Source organism: Calidris pugnax, unplaced genomic scaffold (genome assembly GCF_001431845.1).
Source record: "Calidris pugnax isolate Ruff unplaced genomic scaffold, ASM143184v1 scaffold558, whole genome shotgun sequence".
Lineage (NCBI taxonomy): Eukaryota > Metazoa > Chordata > Aves > Charadriiformes > Scolopacidae > Calidris > Calidris pugnax.
In genome coordinates, this window is record NW_015093088.1 from 61,980 (window position 1) to 81,281 (window position 19,302).

At 53.4% G+C, this 19,302-nt stretch overlaps 2 protein-coding genes across 2 annotated transcripts in view; one reads left to right on the forward strand and one right to left on the reverse strand.

Annotated features, from left to right (window-relative positions):
• Nucleotides 1–447: 447 nt before the first annotated feature.
• Nucleotides 448–13,549, forward strand: PBK (PDZ binding kinase). Its single transcript, XM_014962797.1, has 7 exons — nucleotides 448–516; nucleotides 1,692–1,782; nucleotides 3,746–3,888; nucleotides 6,525–6,694; nucleotides 7,347–7,476; nucleotides 10,886–11,062; nucleotides 13,201–13,549. Exons 1-7 carry the CDS (start codon nucleotides 468–470, stop codon nucleotides 13,404–13,406), a joined length of 966 nt encoding a protein of 321 aa, XP_014818283.1. The 5' UTR covers nucleotides 448–467; the 3' UTR covers nucleotides 13,407–13,549.
• Nucleotides 13,550–13,874: 325 nt separating this feature from the next.
• The window catches only part of ESCO2 (establishment of sister chromatid cohesion N-acetyltransferase 2), a 20,470-nt gene continuing 15,042 nt past the window's right edge, over nucleotides 13,875–19,302 (reverse strand). The window contains exons 10-13 of the mRNA XM_014962784.1: nucleotides 17,426–17,515; nucleotides 16,863–17,006; nucleotides 15,846–16,027; nucleotides 13,875–14,527 (exon numbers count right to left, since the gene is read on the reverse strand). Coding sequence (XP_014818270.1) covers nucleotides 14,389–14,527; nucleotides 15,846–16,027; nucleotides 16,863–17,006; nucleotides 17,426–17,515 — 555 coding nt within the window. The 3' untranslated portion in view covers nucleotides 13,875–14,388. The remainder of the gene's footprint in view (nucleotides 14,528–15,845; nucleotides 16,028–16,862; nucleotides 17,007–17,425; nucleotides 17,516–19,302) is intronic.

The window sequence follows — 19,302 nt, forward strand, 5'->3', positions numbered from 1 at the left end:
TTTCCCAATCTGGGACACCCCTACCCTCATATTTGGCACCCAAGTGTCCTCTTCTGCCCACCCCCCCAGCCCACAAGAAGTGGCACCCAGGGTCCTCTCCTGCTCCCCTAACTGGGAACCCCCTCATCACCCCAGGACCTCAGAGTCCTCTTCTGCCCCCCCTTCCCAACCTGGGACACCCCTACCCCCATATTTGGCACCTGGGAGTCCTCTCCTGCTCCCCCAACTGGGATCCCCCTCGTCACCCCAGAGATGGGACCCTGCTAATTTATTGTGATTTATGTCCTTTAATATATTTTGGTGGTACCTGCAGCGCCCCTGCGCGGGGTAGGGCTGGAGCTTCCTGCTCCGAGGCCCTCCGGAGCGGTCCCTCCCGGTAATTTCGGGGGTGAAGGTGTAATAAAGTCTAAAATATAATAATAAAAATGTAGTAATAAAGTCTCTCCTCCGCTGTAGGGTTTGCAGCCATGGAAGCCTTCAAGTCTCCAAAAAGACCGGCCCCCAGGGAGAAACCTGGTGAGTGGAGTTCAGGCCTCAGCCCTAAATATTAAATAAATTAAATAAAGGGAAGGAAAAAAGAGGGAAAGCTTTGCTGGGGGCAGAGTGGGGGGCGATGGGTGTTCGGGGTTCCACCCTCCTGAGGGAGCTCAGCACCCCGGCAGGATGGGGGGTCAGAAGCTGAAAGGTAAAAGTGAGAAAACTCCTGAATTGATACAAAACGGGTTTGAGGTGTGAGGAAAAGCTGCCCCCACAAACCCAAACCACTCGGGAATTCACTCCCTGCTTCCCATCAGCAGGTGTCGTCTTTGCCACATGCAGTCGTGAAGCGTGATGGATTTTTGGGGGGGTTGGGCTAGATGACCTGTAAGGGACCCTTCCAACCTAAAATATCCCCTTCCTTTCCCCATTCCCCTTCCCTTTTCTTTTCCATCCCCTTCCCCTTCTCCATCCCCATCTCCATCCCTTTCCCTTCCCCATCCCTTTCCCTTCCTGTCCCTTTCTTTTCCCCATCCCTTTCCCTTCCCTGTCCCTTTCTTTTCCCCATCCCATCCCATTCCCTTCCCATCCCCTTCCCCATCCCCTTCCCTTCCCCATCCCCAGTAGCAGTGACTTGGGAACACAAACGCTGTCACTCCCAACATCCCCCCCTTCCTCCTCCTCCTCCTCCCCCGTTTTATTGCTGAGCAGGACATCAAATGGCCTGGGATGTCCCTTGGGCCAGTTGTCCCTTCTGTGTCCCCTCCCAGCTCCTTGCTGGGGAGAAGCAGGAAAGGCCCGTGTCCCTCAGCACCACGTCTGCCCGGCTTTGAAATCCCTCCAGGGATGGGGACTCCACCACTGCCCTGGGCAGCCTCTGCCAAGGCTTCACAACCCTTTCCATGGAGAAATTTTCCCCAATCTCCATCCTAAACCTCCCCTGGGGCAACTTGAGGCCATTTCCTCTTGAAAAAAGGAATGGGAAACTGGGTGAGAAACCTAAGGAGGGTGGTGGTGACAGCTTGGTGGGACTGGCTTTAGAATTTGGTAGGATACTGGGGGGAAGAAGGGCTGTGGAAAGGAGCTTGTCTAAAAATCTGAACTGGGTTTCTACGGGGTAGAGCCACAAAATGTGATTTGTGATCAGAGCATCAAAGCTCCTGGGGAAAAGCTGTTGCCGTGGAGTCATTCTTGGCTTTCTCTCTTCCTTTCAGAGGGGGGACCAGTTTCTGTCACCATCCCAGCCTCTCCCTTCATGCAGAAGCTGGGGTACGGCACCGGGGTCAACGTCTACCTGATGAAAAGGTACGTGTGGGGCTGGGGAATGGGGCTTGGTGTCTTTTTTTCCCCTGGGGAGGGACAATATTTGAGCTCTGAGCATGAAAACGCTGCCGTCACCCACCGTCAGGTGCTGCCTGAGCCCCTTCAGCTGGGCAGGGAGGGGAGGAAAGAGGGGAATTTCCATTTCCAGGGCTTTTTAAAGCTTCACAATCTGTGCCATAAGTTGTTGGTGCCCCTGTTCACCTCCCCAATCTAATCACAATATTTCTAACTGCTGTCCGGCAATTATCTCGCTGATTATTAGAATCCCAATTAGGAGCACCCTGAGGCCAGGCTGTTTGATTTCCCCCTCCGTGTAGGGTTAATCCCACTTTTTTTTTCCCCATTATCTTTCTGTCTGGACAGAATAACTCTCTGAAAACCAGTTTAATGTCGCCCAGGAATGATTATACCCCAAATATTAACAAAATAACGGTGCAGATCGACCCGACTCTTCCCTTAACCCAGGCATTTGATTTCCCCACGATGCTGTACCCTATATATAACAATAATCCCTTTACTGAGGCTTTTCATCTGCAAAAACATCTTTAATTCCAAGGATCCTTCATGGGGCCATCCCCTCAGTGCTGCTGAGTTCTTCTTGCACAATTTATTGCTTGTTGGTTGGGTTTTTTTGCTAGATTTGCTGCAATATCTATTTTCCTCCAATTTTTGAGTGTCGTGGCCAAGGGTGTCCCCTTCTCTAGACCATTCCCTGTATCTTTATGCCAAATTTTAGCTCCTGGTGCTGATCAGGCCAGAAGGACCCATCCCAGCGCCGCCGAGGTGGGACTTGAGCCCTCTTGGACTCAGAATAATTAGAATTTAATAGAATTTTAATGCTTGTCTCCCTTTGTTAAAGGAGGAGCTGCTGCCGGAGCCTTCACACACACACACTCACTCCCGGGCTCTTCCTCCTCCTTCAGGCTCGACTTTTCCGCATCGGATTTCCTAAAATAATTAAATTTAATTAGAAGGGACAGCCCGAGCTGGGTCCCTCCAAAAAGAGGGGACCCCAAACAAAGAAATCCCCAGGTAATTACACCCTTGTGCTTTCCAAATGCACATATTTTAGTCCAACAGTGATTTTTGGTCCGGGGTTTTTTAAGGTCTTCTCAGATTCTTTTTCGTTTGCCCAAGTGTTGTTTTTTTTTCCTGGTTGATTTGCAGTTTCAGCCAAGGGTTGGAGCCTCCGTATCTCCCGGTTTACATTCCTTCTGCACCTGCCCTTGTTGGCAAGAACGTGGGGAAACCCAAGAGTCCCAGATTCGGGAGAAACACGCCCAAAACATCCAGCACCTTCCCCTGCTAAAAAACTAAACAACAGCCTAGAATCTGCGGGGAAAATTGTGAATAAGAACAAGTTTCAGCAAATCCAGCTGCTCCAGCACAAATCACACCAAATTATAAGCCTAAAGAGTTTATTCTACTTAAAACTTCCTCATTTCTGCTAAACAATTCATCTCCCCCAGTGCCCACCTCCAGATTTCCTGGATGAACTCACCCCGTGCCGGGGGTTGGATGGTTGGGGGTGAGAGGGTCCGAGGTCCAGCCGTGGTTGCCCAGAGTCCCAGCTGGGTGGCCAGATTCTTACAGTGGAATTTCTATAATAATCAGCTTTTTCCTGGACCTGGAATTCAGGGATTTGGGCTCCGTTCCTGGCTCCTGCTGCTTCCTTTCCCCAACCCTCGGCTCCTCCACCTGAAATTCAGAATTGATTCTAAATCCCCTTTTCTAAAATGCTTGAAAACTGGATGGAGGAGCGCCGTGTGGAGGCAAAATGTTCTCCATCGGTGCACGTGAGCTGATTTTCCTTTATTTTAGCCTTATTCTTTATTAATTTCTCAAAATAAAGGCAGGCACTCTCCAGAATAGGTCCTGGGGGACCCCTGTGAGCTGTCACCAGGGTGTGGATTGAGAGATGTGTGGGTTTTTTTCCCCCCTGCAGATCTCCCAGGGGTTTGTCTCGCTCCCCGTGGGCCGTGAAGAAAGTCAATTCCCAATGCAACAAGAGCCAGCAAAGCATCTACCAGCAGAGACTGAACGAAGAAGCCAAGATCTTGAAAAACCTCCAGCATCCCAACATCGTGGGTGAGTTTCCGGCATCATCCCTGTCACAAACTGCAGATGGAGATGGTGGAACCAGATCTGGAGCCAGGGGAGGTGACACGAGGTTGTCACAGGGTTTCTCTGCCCTCTCTGGGTTCCAGATCTCCCTGTCTGGCTCTTGGAAGATACACACAGTGTGGTTGCCATGACCTTTGGTGTTTGGCTGCTGGGTCTTCAGTTTGGTCCACCATGGACCTTGATAAATTAACTTAGTCTTGACCTGTGTGATGGGGGCTTGGGAGAGCTCCTGGTGAGGGAATCATAGAATTGTCCAGGTTGGGAAGGACCTTTCAGATGATGGACTCGAACCATCAACCCACCACTGACAAACCCACCACTGACCCATGTCCCTCAGCACCACGTCTGCCCGGCTTTGAGATCCCTCCAGGGATGGGGACTCCACCACTGCCCTGGGCAGCCTCTGCCAAGGCTTCACAGCCCTTTCCATGGAGAAATTTCTCCCAATCTCCATCCTAAACCTCCCCTGGTGACACTCGAGGCCGTTTCCTCTTGTCCCATCACCTGCTCCTTGGGAGAAGAGCCCGACCCCCCCTGGCTACACCCTCCTTTCAGGGAGCTGGAGAGAGTGAGAAGGTCTCCCCTCAGCCTCCTTTTCTCCAGGCTGAACACCCCCAGCTCCTCAGAGGTTCTCCAGACCCTTCTCCTTGGTCTCCAGACCCCTCACCAGCTCCGTTGCTCTTCTCTGGACACGCTCCAGCACCTCCAACCCTCTTATTGTGAGAGGCCCAAAACTGGACACAGCCCTCGAGGTGGGGCCTCACCAGTGCCCAGTCCAGGGTGATGGTCACTGCCCCAGTCCTGCTGGCCACACTATGGCTGATACAGGCCAGGATGCTGGTGGCATCTGCAGGAGCAGGTGGACCTGTGCCAGGATTAAGGCGATGGGTTTTACCCCAAAATTTGCCTTGTGGCTGCAGCCCCTTGGTGCTTTGTTGCCCGTTCAGGCTGTTGCAGTCACCAAGTGGTGATTATCTGAGTGAGTCACCCCCTTTTTGGTGGGACTCCCAGCCCGGTGACACACCTTTGTGAGTGACAATCGAGGCTCTGTCACACTCTTGGCTCTCAGTGGTAGGAATATTTGGAGAAACTGCTTCAGTCTGTGTTTAATTTCTGCTCTTATCTTGTCTAAATTCCTTCCCGCCGGCCAGAACAGCAGCTTTGTTTGAGTTTCCTTTTATTTGTGTTTTAAACCATCCCCCTGTGGGCGCTGGGACCAGAAACTCTGCGTGCAAAGAATGTTGTATCCCCAAAACCGGCATCTCTTGCTTCAGGCAGGGCTTGAAGAGAGTCTTGACCTTTCACGCTGCAAACATTTCACAGCTTTTTTTTTTTGGTAAAAGGTGCTGTAAATCATTTACTGGGTAAGATTCTCGCTCTGCCGTTATGCAAGATTTTGCCCTTTCTGACTCCACCTGGAAAGTGTTCCTTGCAGACAGGAGAGGAACGTGGAGGAAGATCAAGTGATGGTTTATGTGTGTGTTGGTCTTAACCTTCTGCAGTGACCCTTGTGAGACGAGGGCTTGGCTTTCCCAAACAACCCCTGCCCTTTTCTGGCTTCTGCGGCTCCTTATCTTTGCAACCAGGGGATGGAGGGATGGAGAGCAGCCCTGAGGAGAAGAACTTGGAGGTTCTGGGGGGCAAAAAGCTGGCCATGGGCTGGCAACGTGGGCTGGCAGCCCAGCAAGCCCCCTGGGCTGCATCCCCAGCAGGGCCAGGGGGGGATTCTGCCCCTCTGCTCCACTCTGGGGAGACCCCCCCCAGTGCTGCCTCCAGCTCTGGGGCCACCAACAGCAGAAGGACATGGAGCTGTTGGATGGGGCCAGAGGAGGCCCCGGAGATGCTGGGAGGGCTGGAGCCCCTCTGCTGGGAGGGGGGGCTGAGAGAGTTGGGGGGGTTCAGCCTGGAGAAGAGAAGGCTCCGGGGAGACCTTGGAGCCCCTGCCAGTCCCTCAAGAAGGGGGGCTCCAGGAAAGCTGGGGAGGGACTCTGGATGAGGGAGGGGAGCCCCAGGAGGAGGGGGAAGGGTTGGACCCTGCAAGAGGGGAGATGGAGCTGAGCTGTGGGGAAGAACTTGTTTGGTGGGAGGGTGGTGAGAGCCTGGCCCAGGTTGGCCCGAGAAGCTGTGGCTGCCCCATCCCTGGAGGGGTTGAAGCAGGTGGCACTGGGTGGGTTTTAAGGTCCCTTCCCACCCAAACCACTAAATGATTCTGTCTTGGTCCTGCAGATCTGCTCCCCTCCCTCCTTTTTCCTGGTTCTGTCCTGTGAAGATCAGGAGAAACCTCCCAGCTTCTCCCTGCCCCAGCACAGGCTCCAACCTGACCTGAGGGCAAAGGTATGGGGGGGTCTTTGAGCTCCCTGGGGGCTGGAGCTCCTTTCCCTCAACAAGGTTTGTGGCTCAGGACCACCTAAGTCTCCATGGACATCCCAGTGGCTTCAACTCACCACATAAAGCCATGATCCGGGTTCCTGGAGATGTGGATTTGGTTGGAGCCACCAGGGAAAGTCCTCAGAGGGGAGCCCCAGAAGTTCTGGCTCCATCAGGCACGTTGGACGTGGTGGTGTCTCCTTTACCTCTAACAAACCCCTCTCTTTGGGCAGGTTACCGGGCCTTTACCGAGGCCAACGACGGGAGCATGTGCCTGGCCATGGAGTACGGAGGAGAAAAATCCCTCTGTTACTTACTGGAAGAGAGACAGGAAAAAAAGTTGGGCCCTTTCCCCGCCGCCACCATCTTCAAAGTGGCCTTGAGCATGGCCAGGGGGCTGAAGGTACGTCCCACCTCCACCGTAGCCCTTCGGGGTGGACTCGTAGCCACCAGTGACCCTGGAAAAAACAAATGAAGGTGGTGTTTGAGGAGGCCAGGAGCCATGGGGAGAAGATGCTGCGGGGTATCCGGGCATTGTACAGATTTGGGTGAAAATAGCCCTAAAATTGGAGGTTGAAGTAAGATAAAAAGGGATGCAACGGGTTTTGTCGGGTGTTCTGCCACCCTCCCCTGGGGCTACCTGCTGTCCCTGCTCACTAGCCAGCCAGGCTGGCCCCTGGCACCCTTGGCAGTGACTCCTCTCACCGTGCTGAGCTTGAATTTAGGGAAAAAGGGAGGAAAATGGAGACTCTGTCTAAACCCCAGCCCTGTTTCTGAGCCTTGGCACAGGGCATGGGCTGCCCCAGCCGAGGAGATGCCGCTCTGAGGACAATGTGGTGGCTGTGTCCTTGGCCATCAGCCACCTCCCACCCACCTCCCGCAGCATTTCACCAAAAACCTCCAAAATTAGGCTGGGGGGAAGAACCTGCCTTGTGTTTTGTAGGGCTTGAAGTAGATATGGACCCATCCTTGAAGTTTTCGGGTTAAATATGTTAAAACGTGAAAGAATCGGGGGTTTTCTTGCCCAAACGGGATGTCTCCTCTCTGCCTCTCAGTATCTTCACAACGATAAGAAGCTGCTCCACGGTGATATCAAATCTTCCAACGTGGTGGTGAAAGGCGATTTTGAAACTGTCAAAATCTGTGACGTGGGGATGTCCCTGCCCCTGGATGAGAACATGACCGGTGAGTGGGGTGGCCGGGACGGGGACCTGAGCAGCTCCCAGTTTGGCACCATCACCCTCCCACGTCCTCACAGGGAAGGGCTGGTGGGGGGTTTGGACCATGCATGGGTGGAGGGGGATCTCCAGAAGGTCCAGCTTTAAATTTTCCAGAGTTGTGACATCTGTCTTATGTCTTTCCACGTCTGGATGTTCGTGGAATTGTACGGGTTGGGAGGGACCTTTCAGATGATGGAGTCCAACCATCAACCCAACACTGACCAACCCACCACTGACCCATGTCCCTCAGCACCACGTCTGCCTGGCTTTTCAATCCCTCCAGGGATGGGGACTCCACCACTGCCCTGGGCAGCCTCTGCCAAGGCTTCACAACATTTTTGGGGAAGAAATTTTCCCAAATCTCCATCCTAAATCTCCCCTGGTGCAACTTGAGGCTGTTTCCTCTTGTCCCATCTCCTGTTCCTTGGGAGAAGAGATGTCATTTGAAGCTACACCCTCCTTTCAGGGAGTTGTAGAGAGCCAGAAGGTCTCCCCTCAGCCTCCTTTTCTCCAGGCTGAACACCCCCAGCTCCTCCGAAGTTCTCCAGACCCTTCTCCTTGGTCTCCAGACCCCTCACCAGCTCCATTGCTTTTCTCTGGACACGCTCCAGCACCTCCAACCCCCTTATTGTGAGGGGCCCAAAACTGGACCCAGCCCTCGAAGTGGGGCCTCACCAGTGCCCAGTCCAGGGGGACCATCACTGCCCCAGTCCTGCTGGCCACAGGATGCTGGTGGCCTTCTTGCCAGAGGGTTAAGCAAACATATCTTCCTCGTAGGGCTGGAAGGAAGCAGGAGCCAAAGGCAAGAGTTACAAAGCCGTCACGGATGTGAGGGGCCCAAAACTGGACCCAGCCACTGGTGGGGCCTCACCAGTGCCCAGTAGAAAAAACAAATGAAGGTGGTGTTTGAGGAGGCCAGGAGCCATGGGGAGAAGATGCTGCGGGGTATCCGGGCATTGTACAGATTTGGGTGAAAATAGCCCTAAAATTGGAGGTTGAAGTAAGATAAAAAGGGATGCAACGGGTTTTGTCGGGTGTTCTGCCACCCTCCCCTGGGGCTACCTGCTGTCCCTGCTCACTAGCCAGCCAGGCTGGCCCCTGGCACCCTTGGCAGTGACTCCTCTCACCGTGCTGAGCTTGAATTTAGGGAAAAAGGGAGGAAAATGGAGACTCTGTCTAAACCCCAGCCCTGTTTCTGAGCCTTGGCACAGGGCATGGGCTGCCCCAGCCGAGGAGATGCCGCTCTGAGGACAATGTGGTGGCTGTGTCCTTGGCCATCAGCCACCTCCCACCCACCTCCCGCAGCATTTCACCAAAAACCTCCAAAATTAGGCTGGGGGGAAGAACCTGCCTTGTGTTTTGTAGGGCTTGAAGTAGATATGGACCCATCCTTGAAGTTTTCGGGTTAAATATGTTAAAACGTGAAAGAATCGGGGGTTTTCTTGCCCAAACGGGATGTCTCCTCTCTGCCTCTCAGTATCTTCACAACGATAAGAAGCTGCTCCACGGTGATATCAAATCTTCCAACGTGGTGGTGAAAGGCGATTTTGAAACTGTCAAAATCTGTGACGTGGGGATGTCCCTGCCCCTGGATGAGAACATGACCGGTGAGTGGGGTGGACGGGCCGGGGACCTGAGCAGCTCCCAGTTTGGCACCATCACCCTCCCACGTCCTCACAGGGAAGGGCTGGTGGGGGGTTTGGACCATGCATGGGTGGAGGGGGATCTCCAGAAGGTCCAGCTTTAAATTTTCCAGAGTTGTGACATCTGTCTTATGTCTTTCCACGTCTGGATGTTCGTGGAATTGTACGGGTTGGGAGGGACCTTTCAGATGATGGAGTCCAACCATCAACCCAACACTGACCAACCCACCACTGACCCATGTCCCTCAGCACCACGTCTGCCTGGCTTTGAAATCCCTCCAGGGATGGGGACTCCACCACTGCCCTGGGCAGCCTCTGCCAAGGCTTCACAACATTTTTGGGGAAGAAATTTTCCCAAATCTCCATCCTAAATCTCCCCTGGTGCAACTTGAGGCTGTTTCCTCTTGTCCCATCTCCTGTTCCTTGGGAGAAGAGATGTCATTTGAAGCTACACCCTCCTTTCAGGGAGTTGTAGAGAGCCAGAAGGTCTCCCCTCAGCCTCCTTTTCTCCAGGCTGAACACCCCCAGCTCCTCCGAAGTTCTCCAGACCCTTCTCCTTGGTCTCCAGACCCCTCACCAGCTCCATTGCTTTTCTCTGGACACGCTCCAGCACCTCCAACCCCCTTATTGTGAGGGGCCCAAAACTGGACCCAGCCCTCGAAGTGGGGCCTCACCAGTGCCCAGTCCAGGGGGACCATCACTGCCCCAGTCCTGCTGGCCACAGGATGCTGGTGGCCTTCTTGCCAGAGGGTTAAGCAAACATATCTTCCTCGTAGGGCTGGAAGGAAGCAGGAGCCAAAGGCAAGAGTTACAAAGCCGTCACGTAAACGAGAAGCAGATGGCTGACGGGGTGGTGGCTTGGCTGCGAACAGCAGGAACGCGTTTGGGTTAATTAGGAGAAGGCTTTTTCTCTGCTGCTTTACATGGGGGTTTGGGCCTGCGACAGCCTCGTAATTTATAAAGCTGCTCCGTTACATTTTTATTAGTGGCTGCTCCCTTTTATAAGGGGCGAGAGAGCCGGAGGCGGCGCCCTGGTGTAATCTCCCTCCGCCTGCTTCAAATACCCATTTTGAGGCTGGTTTAACAGGACAAACCCCCTCCCCAGCCCTGATTTTTGGGGGCTTGTGTGGAGACAAGGGGCACCCAGCGAGGGGGCTGGGTCTCCAGCGCGTGGCAGCCAAGGATTAAAGCCCAACAGCCCAGGATGCATTCAGGGATTTGGGTGTTTTGGTCTCATTCCAGGGCTGGGCTTTGGAGGGAATTTTTTTGAGCAGCTGAGGTTTGCTGACAGCTCAGGAATTTAAGGAGAACTGGGGGAAATGTGGCACCTTCCTCTTGGGAGAGGGGTGGAAGGGATGGAGTTTCCTTGGAGCTGGTGTTTCCTTGGCGGGGCTGAGCGCTGATGGGTTGCGGCTCTCCCAAGGGTAATTAATTAACATCAAGGAGGTGTTAAATTGAAGAAAGTGGCCAGAACTTGGTTTGGGCTGGAGTAAAAGAAAGCAGAAGGATCAGAGGAAGCGTGGGGTGGAGGCTGAGGGAGCCTCGGGGTGGGGTTGGCTTTGTCCCCTGGGGTTGGAAGGTGCCCTGTCACCCCCCTTCCTGCCACCAAGCAGGGGAAGGATAAAAGGAGGGTGGTTTCTCAGCTCTTCATGGCAGGGTTGAGCTACAGATGGTGTCTTGCTGTTGCCTGCAAGTCCCAGTAGCCACCCCAGCCCCGTTGTTGCCTTCCAGTGAGCAACCCGGAGCTGTGCTACGTGGGCACCGAGCCCTGGAAGCCCAAGGAGGCTCTGGAGGACAACGGCGTCATCACCGACAAGGCCGACATCTTCGCCTTCGGGCTGACCCTCTGGGAGATGATGACCCTCTCCGTGCCCCACCTCAACCTGGACGATGACCTCGAGGACGAAGGTTTGTCCTTAGGCTTTGTTGGTGAGGAACTGCTGCTCCTAGAAGGGCTTTTCACTCTGCATTCGGTGGCGTTCGCTGCTTTCAGCTTCATTTAGCTTTTTAATTGCACATGAGGAGTTGATAAAGGATGGTAATTAATCACTGCGAAACAGAGCTCTTTGTGGCTGCTCCAGCTGCTGGTCTGACGGTTGGAAAGAGCTTCTGGAAGTTCTGCTGCTCGTCAGCGTGGTTCAGGAGGCTTGAAAGATGTCCCTGAGAGCCCCAAAGTGTCCTCAGCCGTGTCCCAGCTCTGTCCCTTGTCCCTTGCTGTCCCTGCCAGGCCGTGGCTGTGTCCTGGATGCTGTTGAGATCCCACCAAAGTGATGGGGCCCAAAAAGCTGCAAATGATGTTGTGTTTGAAATGGTGCACAAAAATGAGGCAGCTGAGCCTTTTGGCAAAGAGAAGCTAAAAGGAAGGGGCTGTGCCCTGGGCAAGGGTGCTCAGGGATGGACCTGGGTTCTTCTGACAGGGGGAAGCTCTTTGAGATATTTTTGGCACCTCCTAAGAACCCAGGTGGGGATTTGTTATAGGATCATAGGATTGTCCAGGTTGGAAGGGACCTTTCAGATGATGGAGTCCAACCGTGAACCCAGCACTGCCAAACCCACCACTGACCCATGTCCCTCAGCACCACGTCTGCCCGGCTTTTCAATCCCTCCAGGGGTGGGGACTCCACCACTGCCCTGGGCAGCCTCTGCCAAGGATTGACAACCCTTTTAGGGAAGAAATTTTCCTCAATATTCACCCTAAACGCCCCCTGGTGACACAACTTGAGGCAGTTTCCTCTTGTCCCATGGCCTGTTCCTTGGGAGAAGAGATGTCATTTGAAGCTACCCCCTCCTTTCAGGGAGTTGGAGAGAGCGAGAAGGTCTCCCCTCAGCCTCCTTTTCTCCAGGCTGAACACCCCCAGCTCCTCAGAAGTTCTCCAGACCCCTTCTCCTTGGTCTCCAGACCCCTCCCCAGCTCCGTTGCCCTTTTCTGGAGACACTCCAGCCCCTCAAGGTCTTTCTTGTTGTGAGGGGCCCAAAACTGGACCCAGCCCTCGAGGTGGGGCCTCACCAGTGCTTGGTCCAGGGGGGGTGATCACAGATCTGTGCCCTGGGGCGATATAAAGCTAAAAATCCTACAGGCTGCAGAGGGAGAAGTCCCCTTGCCCCAGCCCTCCCCCTGGCACAGCCCCACAGCCAGGTTTGTGTGTTTCTCCCTCGGTCTCCAGGCAGCCAGGGAGAAGTTTCCTCACCCTCCTGCTCTCCCTGTCTCTTGGCTGGAGAGGTTTGTCCCAGCCAGCCCTGCAGGGTGACTCAGAGTGATCCTGCCGGGACAAGGGGCTTAGATACAGCTTCAAAATAAGCTGTTTAAGTCAGAGTAATGATGTAGCCCAGGCAGTAATTAGTGCTAACAAAAGACAAGTGAGGCTGAGGTGAAGGTGACATCCCACCACACCCCTTGGAAGGATTTGGGAGTGCTGGGGAGGGGGGGGTTCTACCCCTCTGCTCCGCTCTGGGGAGACCCCCCCCAGTGCTGCCTCCAGCTCTGGGGCCACCACCAGCAGAAGGACATGGAGCTGTTGGAGCGGGGCCAGAGGAGGCCCCGGAGATGCTGGGAGGGCTGGAGCCCCTCTGCTGGGAGGGGGGGCTGAGAGAGTTGGGGGGGTCAGCCTGGAGAAGAGAAGGCTCCGGGGAGACCTTGGAGCCCCTTCCAGTCCCTCAAGAAGGGGGGCTCCAGGAAAGCTGGGGAGGGACTCTGGCTGAGGGAGGGGAGCCCTAGGAGGAGGGGGAAGGGTTGGACCCTGCAAGAGGGGAGATGGAGCTGAGCTGTGGGGAAGAACTTGTTTGGTGGGAGGGTGGTGAGAGCCTGGCCCAGGTTGGCCCGAGAAGCTGTGGCTGCCCCATCCCTGGAGGGGTTCAAGGGCAGGTTGGAGGGGGCTTGGAGCAACCTGGTGTGGTGGTGGGTGTCCCTGCCCAGGGCAGGGGGTGGCACTGGGGGGGCTTTAAGGTCCCTTCCCACCCAAACCATCCTGTGATGGATGAGGAGCCACCAGGGATGAAAGCCCCATCACCACAACCCTTCCCACCACCTTTTTCACCTTCTTCTCCAGACGAATCCTTTGATGAAGACCACTTTGATGAGGAAGCTTTTTATGCAGCCCTGGGAACCCGCCCTGCTCTCAACATGGAAGAACTGGATTCATCCTACCAACAGATGATCGATCTCTTCATAGCCTGCACCAGTGAGGACCCCAAAAAACGTCCCTCGGCCGCCACCATCGTGGAATCCTTGGAGGCAAGTTTGGCCCAGGAATAAAAGCATCCGAGCTCCCCCACTTGTGCCATGGAGTTGTGTTATAGCTGCTTTTAAACCTTTTTCTCTCTCTTTGTGTTGAATTTACAGGTGATTTGTGCCTGAGATGTTAAAAATAAATATTTTGTATTCATCTCAGTGTGAAATTGGGGTGGTCTTGCCTTTTAAGGAGTGGGAGGTGGCTCAAGGAAAAGGTTTCCTGACCCATCAGGGTGTTGCACAGAATCATACCATGGTAAAAAGGATGTAGGATGAAGAAAAAACCCACTCTTTTGAGGCACTTAATAAAAACCCCTGTGGTTTGGGAAATTCCTGCCCTCAGCTGGCTGGAGACGGAGATGTTGCGACACATATTTGTCCTGTTCCCCCTCAGCAGCCACCACTGCCTTCTCATCTGAACAATTTAATAAAATCAGGAGTTTTGGGAGCATTTCCCCATCTCCTGAGCGCACAAACCACCTCAAAAAAAAGCAGCTTTTCACACCTTTTATTGAGGGGGGCAGCTTTCCCCAGGCAGCACAACAGGTTTTACCCACCGAGGGGGCAGAAATCCTGCCACACATCAGTCGTTTTAAAACATCTTTTACCTTCTACAGAAACTCAGCAATTGTTTGTTGCACAACTTGAGCAACTCTGCCTTTTGACACCCAGCAGAGATTGAGGGAGGAACACACATCAGGGAGGAAAACCAGTCGTCTTTATATTAATTAAACCTTTTTAAAGAAATTAAGTTACTTGCCATAAAATTTTATCTCAGCAGAAAACAAAACCTACCTGAAATCCAAGCCAGGTTCCACTCAAACACAACACAACTCTGTACACAAAGTGACACACTCTTCCCCCCCCCCAAGAAAGGGAGGAAGAATTAGCGCTCAGCAGGAGAACAGCGTTCGGGAGGGTAACAACGCTTTAACAAGTGTTAATTAAAACATCAAATTACTTTAGATTATTTAAACAAACCTCAACTTGCAATAATCAAGCCGAATCAGTTGTTAGAAATGAAATTGTAAACAAGGAAGCTCGGGGTCTGGCAGTAGGTGGTGGCGAAGAGCTTGCCGTCGGGCGTGGGGTCGGAGAAGGCGATCTCCTGGGTGCTCAGGACGCAGCCGTACATGAAGGTGCTCCTGAAAGAGAGAACAGAGAGTGTTGGGGGGCTCCAGGGGTGTCCCCCTCGGCAGGGAGCTCTTATTTCTAGGTTGGAAAAGAGCTTTCAGATGATGGAGTCCAACCATCAACCCACCACTGCCAAACCCACCACTGACCCATGTCCCTCAGCACCACGTCTGCCCAGCTTTGAGATCCCTCCAGGGATGGGGACTCCACCACTGCCCTGGGCAGCCTCTGCCAAGGATTGACAACCCTTTCCATGGAGAAATTTCTCCCAATCTCCATCCTAAACCTCCCCTGGGGCAACTTGAGGCCGTTTCCTCTTGTCCCATGGCCTGTTCCTTGGGAGAAGAGACCGACCCCCCCTGGCTACACCCTCCTTTCAGGGAGTTGGAGAGAATGCAGTGGAGTGATGTCCACCACGACAGCACCAGGACTCTCCTGAGCACCCACAGGTCACCCAGGTTCAGGTGGCTCATGGCCTGTGGGTCTGGAAGGTGGCCCAGAGGTAGCAGATCTACTGGCACATCAAACACTAACCACAGGAGGAACTGGAGACCGAGCACTTGAACTTTCAGACTACTGAGCTCCAGGTACAGTGATGTAGGGTTATAAATACATAAAAATACATAGACTCACAGAATGGTGGGAAGGGACCTCAAAGCCCCCCCAGTGCCCCCCCCTGCCCTGGGCAGGGACACCTCCCACCACACCAGGTTGCTCCAAGCCCCCTCCAACCTGCCCTTGAACCCCTCCAGGGATGGGGCAGCCACAGCTGCTCGGGGCAACCTGGGCCAGGCTCTCACCACCCTCCCACCAAACAAGTTCTTCCCCACAGCTCAGCTCCATCTCCCCTCTTTTAATTTAAAACCCCCTGCATGTGCTACTGCAGGTCCATCAACTACAAATATCCCAGACAAGGGGAAGTTTAACTCTTCCTCCCAGTTTGGTCTGAGCTTTTCAAGCTCGGAATTTCCCGCCTGGGAAAAAAAAGCTCAAGTGTTTGGGCCCATCCAACCAAAAACCACAACCCAGTATTTTCCCTCAACAGGGACAGTTTCTCTTGGAAAATCCAGGCCGTGCAGCTCTGCGTTCCAGTTATACCCAGCAGTTAACAGCTCGGCCCACGCTTGTGTCAGATTTTAAATGAAAATATCACTGAAATATTAGATATACACGGAATTTATGAAGTGGGAATTTCAGACTTGCTTAAAGATATAAATGTATCCCTTGCCCTAAATTCCTTCTGACTACTTTTGGCCGCAATCATGGTATTTCCCCCCCACCAAAGGCCAATCCCGAGGTGGAATTTGCTTCCCTCCTGCCCCTCCCTACCTGACCACGTCCACCATGCGACGGGCGATGCCCTTCCCTCGGCGGGGCCTGAACACCCAGATCCTGCTGATGCCACAGACGGCGGGTTCTGGCTGCGTGGAGCAGCGCCAGGGCCGTTGGTGCTGCAGAGGGTCCTTCTCGGGGGACAGTGTGGCTCCTGGCTCAGCCAGCACCCGGAAAGCCTGTGGGGAGGGGAATCACAGAGATCAGCACAGCCAACCCTCTGCCAGAGCACCCAGAGCAGGTTGGACAAGCTGGTGGAGGGGAGATTTAGGTTACAGTGAGGGTGGTGAGGCACTGGAACAGGTTGCCCAGGGAGGTCGTGGATGCCCCATCCCTGGAGGGGTTCAAGGCCAGGCTGGATGGGGCTTTGAGCAACCTGGTGTGGTGGGAGGTGTCCCTGCCCAGGGCAGGGGGGTTGGAACTAGATGATCTTTAAGGTCCCTTCCAACCCAAACCATTCTATGATTCTATGACAAGGAATGTGTGTCCAGGTGGGGTTTGAGGTGCAATTTCCCCATGTCCCAGTTGGTGCCCGTTGCCCCTCGTCCTGTCCCCGGGCACCACTGAGAAGAGTCTGGCCCCATCCTCTTGCCACCCACCCTTTAGCTCGTCCTCAGCATCGATGAGATCCCCTCTCAGTCTGCTCTTCTCCAGCTGAACAGCCCCAGGTCCCTCAGCCTTTCCTCAGCAGAGATGCTCCAGTCTCTTGATCATCTTTGTAACCTCCACTGTCCCCTCTCCAGCAGTTCCCTGATCCTTCTGGAACTGGGGAGCCCAGAACTGGTCCCAGTGCTGCAGATGGGGCCTCCCCGGGGCAGAGCAGAGGGGGAGGATGGCCTTCCTCCACCTGCTGGCCACACTCTTTTTAATACCCCCCAGGAGACCATTGGCCTTCTTGGTTGGCCCATGGGCAACCTGTCATCCACCAGGACTCCCAGGTCTCTCTCCACACAAACAGCCCCAGCCATTAGCCTGCAATATCTCCCCCCTCCCTGTAAAATTAATAACACCCACCTGCTTGATTGATTCAGCCACCAAGCACCCAACGATCATCTTCTCGTTGGACACGAACAAGTAGATCTTAGCCTTGGCTGGGCAGCTCAGAGACACCTGCTTAAATCCCAGCTCATTATCTACAATTTCCCGCACGTCTTCTGCCTATAAGAAAAGAAAAGGGGAGAGAGGTGTGTGTTAGGAACTAACAGGCATGCTATTTGGTGTGAAAACTCTCAGAAAAGGGACTTGTTCCCTCAAAACATCCTGTGCTTACGCAGCATCAGGCTCTAATTGTAGAGAACTAGAGTGTCTTCTCCCTCCTCGTGTCTTTATCCCTCACCCCAGTCCTCGGGATGGAAAGGACTGGGTTGTGCTGGTCATGGAAGAAACAAGAGCTTCGGAGCAGGGTTGGGATGTGTTGGGGGGGTGTCCCCAGCCACCCCAAATTGCTGCCACCACCCTTCTGGTCCCTCCTGGGGAGGTGGGGAGCGATGTCCGATCACAGACTGAGGTCAGGCTGGGAGTGGAGCCAGCAGAAAGCTCCTCTCCCATAGAACCCCCCAAACCAAACACACAGGTACCTTCTTGACGGCGTATTTTGGGTCATCTGGAAGAATCAGCACAATTTTCCCATCCCAGAACTCCGCCACGACCCGTTCTTTCTTCCAACCCTGCCACAGAGAGGTGGGGGGAGGAGGTGGGTGAAAAAAAAACCCCAAACAAACCCAAACAAACACCCAATTAGCGGTGGAGCGAGAGAGAGGAAGTGATTCAGCCAAGAGTCTGGCAGATGAAGCTGGAAATGTGAACCAGTCCAGCTTGGAGGAATAAAGTCCCCTTCATCAACCCGATGAGTTGCTGGAAATGCTTAAATTCCACCCCCAGGGTGACAAAACTGTCTCATTTTCTACCTGGATTATCACAGAATCACAGAATCTTAGTGGTTGGAAGGGACCTCTGAGATCATCGAGTCCAACCACAAAAAAAAACAACAAAAAACAACACACACACACCAAACAAATACAAACCACACCACACCAAACGCCCACCAAAAACACCGTACCCACCAACTAAACCCCACACTCAACACCTCACCATAAACCAATAACCTTGGGCACTAGAGCATCCCACCCCTCTTTTTCCCCTCCCTGCCCCCTGTCTCCTCCAGCCTCACCACGTAGCGGAGAGCCTCCAGGAACCTCTCGTGGTGCTGGATGTGCTGGGCCTCGTCCTCGGGGCTGCCTGCCGTGTAGATCATCCCGCACGACTTGCAGACTATGGCCCCAAAATGCTTCTGCCCGGCATCCTGGGGAGAAACAAAACCAGTTAAACGCTCTGAGGCTTTTCAAAACTGTGCTCCCTTTAAGGAAGGAGGCTGAGAATTGGTTCTAGTAACAATAATCAATAATAATATGAATTCTACTATTTGTTTCACTTGAATTTGTGGAGAGGAGGACCAGCTTTGGCTTATTTGCAGAATATTCGGAGCGACAGAGCGTTAAATTATCCAGGGAACACAATGAATGCATCCTTTGGAAACGGAGAAGCAACGTCCTCACTGAGGAAACATCGTCAAAGAGCACTAGAAATGAAACCAAAGGAAAACTCTGTAGAGTCTTTTCATCGTTTACCTAAAAATAACCTCACTTTTACCTCTGTCAGGAGACAGGGAGGGGGAGAGAAGGAATCAAGTGCCCGTTGTACAAGAAAACAGCAGATGGGTCTTTAAAAGAAGCCTAATTTGTTAAGGACTCGTTTAATTTCACAGCACCTTCAACTTTTCCTTCCCCAGGTCCCAGCTGGGGCTTCCCCTGGTGTCCCATCACCCACGGTTTGTCCCTCGTGGGGCTGGTGGCCACCAGGTAGCCCTGCTCAGGGCAGGGAGGGCTGCTGAGCACACGCTGTTGGCTTCCCTTTGGCGCAGACACCCGGGTTTCCCCCTCCTGCAGGGACCAGCCTTCAAAAGGCTCAAAAACTTCTATCTGTGAGGTCTGAAATTTGACAGGAATCAGCCCAAGGACTCAAAAGGTGCTAAAAAGGGAGAACCAATGGTTGATTACAAAAAATTCCTCATGGCTGAGGCGTGTTTCCTGGAAATCCACCCGTGAGAGGGCCACAGGAGCCTCGGCAGCGCTGTCTGACCTCCTCACCACTCCAAAAATAAGTCCTTCAGGGCAACAGCAGCCGTGGAGGTACCGAGGAGGTGCCATTAGTGGAGTGAGTTGTGTTGGGGCTCAGCCCTCGGTCACACATTCCTCGGCCGCACGTTCCTGCCGCCAGGGAGCTGTGAGAAAAGCAAAGGCTCCAGCCAAATTCCCCCCGATAGCATCCATACAGCCCTGGCCCAGCTTCCATTGGGCTTTTTTTTTTTTTTTTTTTTTTTTTAAAAAAAAAAAAAAAAAAAAAAAAAAAAAAAAAAAAAAAAAAAAAAAAAAGTTCTAGGAAAAATATTAAACCC

What these genes read in the sequence shown, in the direction of transcription:
- PBK (XM_014962797.1), top strand. Translation starts at nt 468, where the DNA reads ATGGAAGCCTTCAAGTCTCCAAAAAGACCGGCCCCCAGGGAGAAACCT. An exon ending in GGCCCCCAGGGAGAAACCTG is followed by an intron (nt 517 to 1,691) that starts GTGAGTGGAGTT and finishes TCTTCCTTTCAG; the next exon opens with AGGGGGGACCAGTTTCTGTC. An exon ending in CGATGACCTCGAGGACGAAG is followed by an intron (nt 11,063 to 13,200) that starts GTTTGTCCTTAG and finishes CTTCTTCTCCAG; the next exon opens with ACGAATCCTTTGATGAAGAC.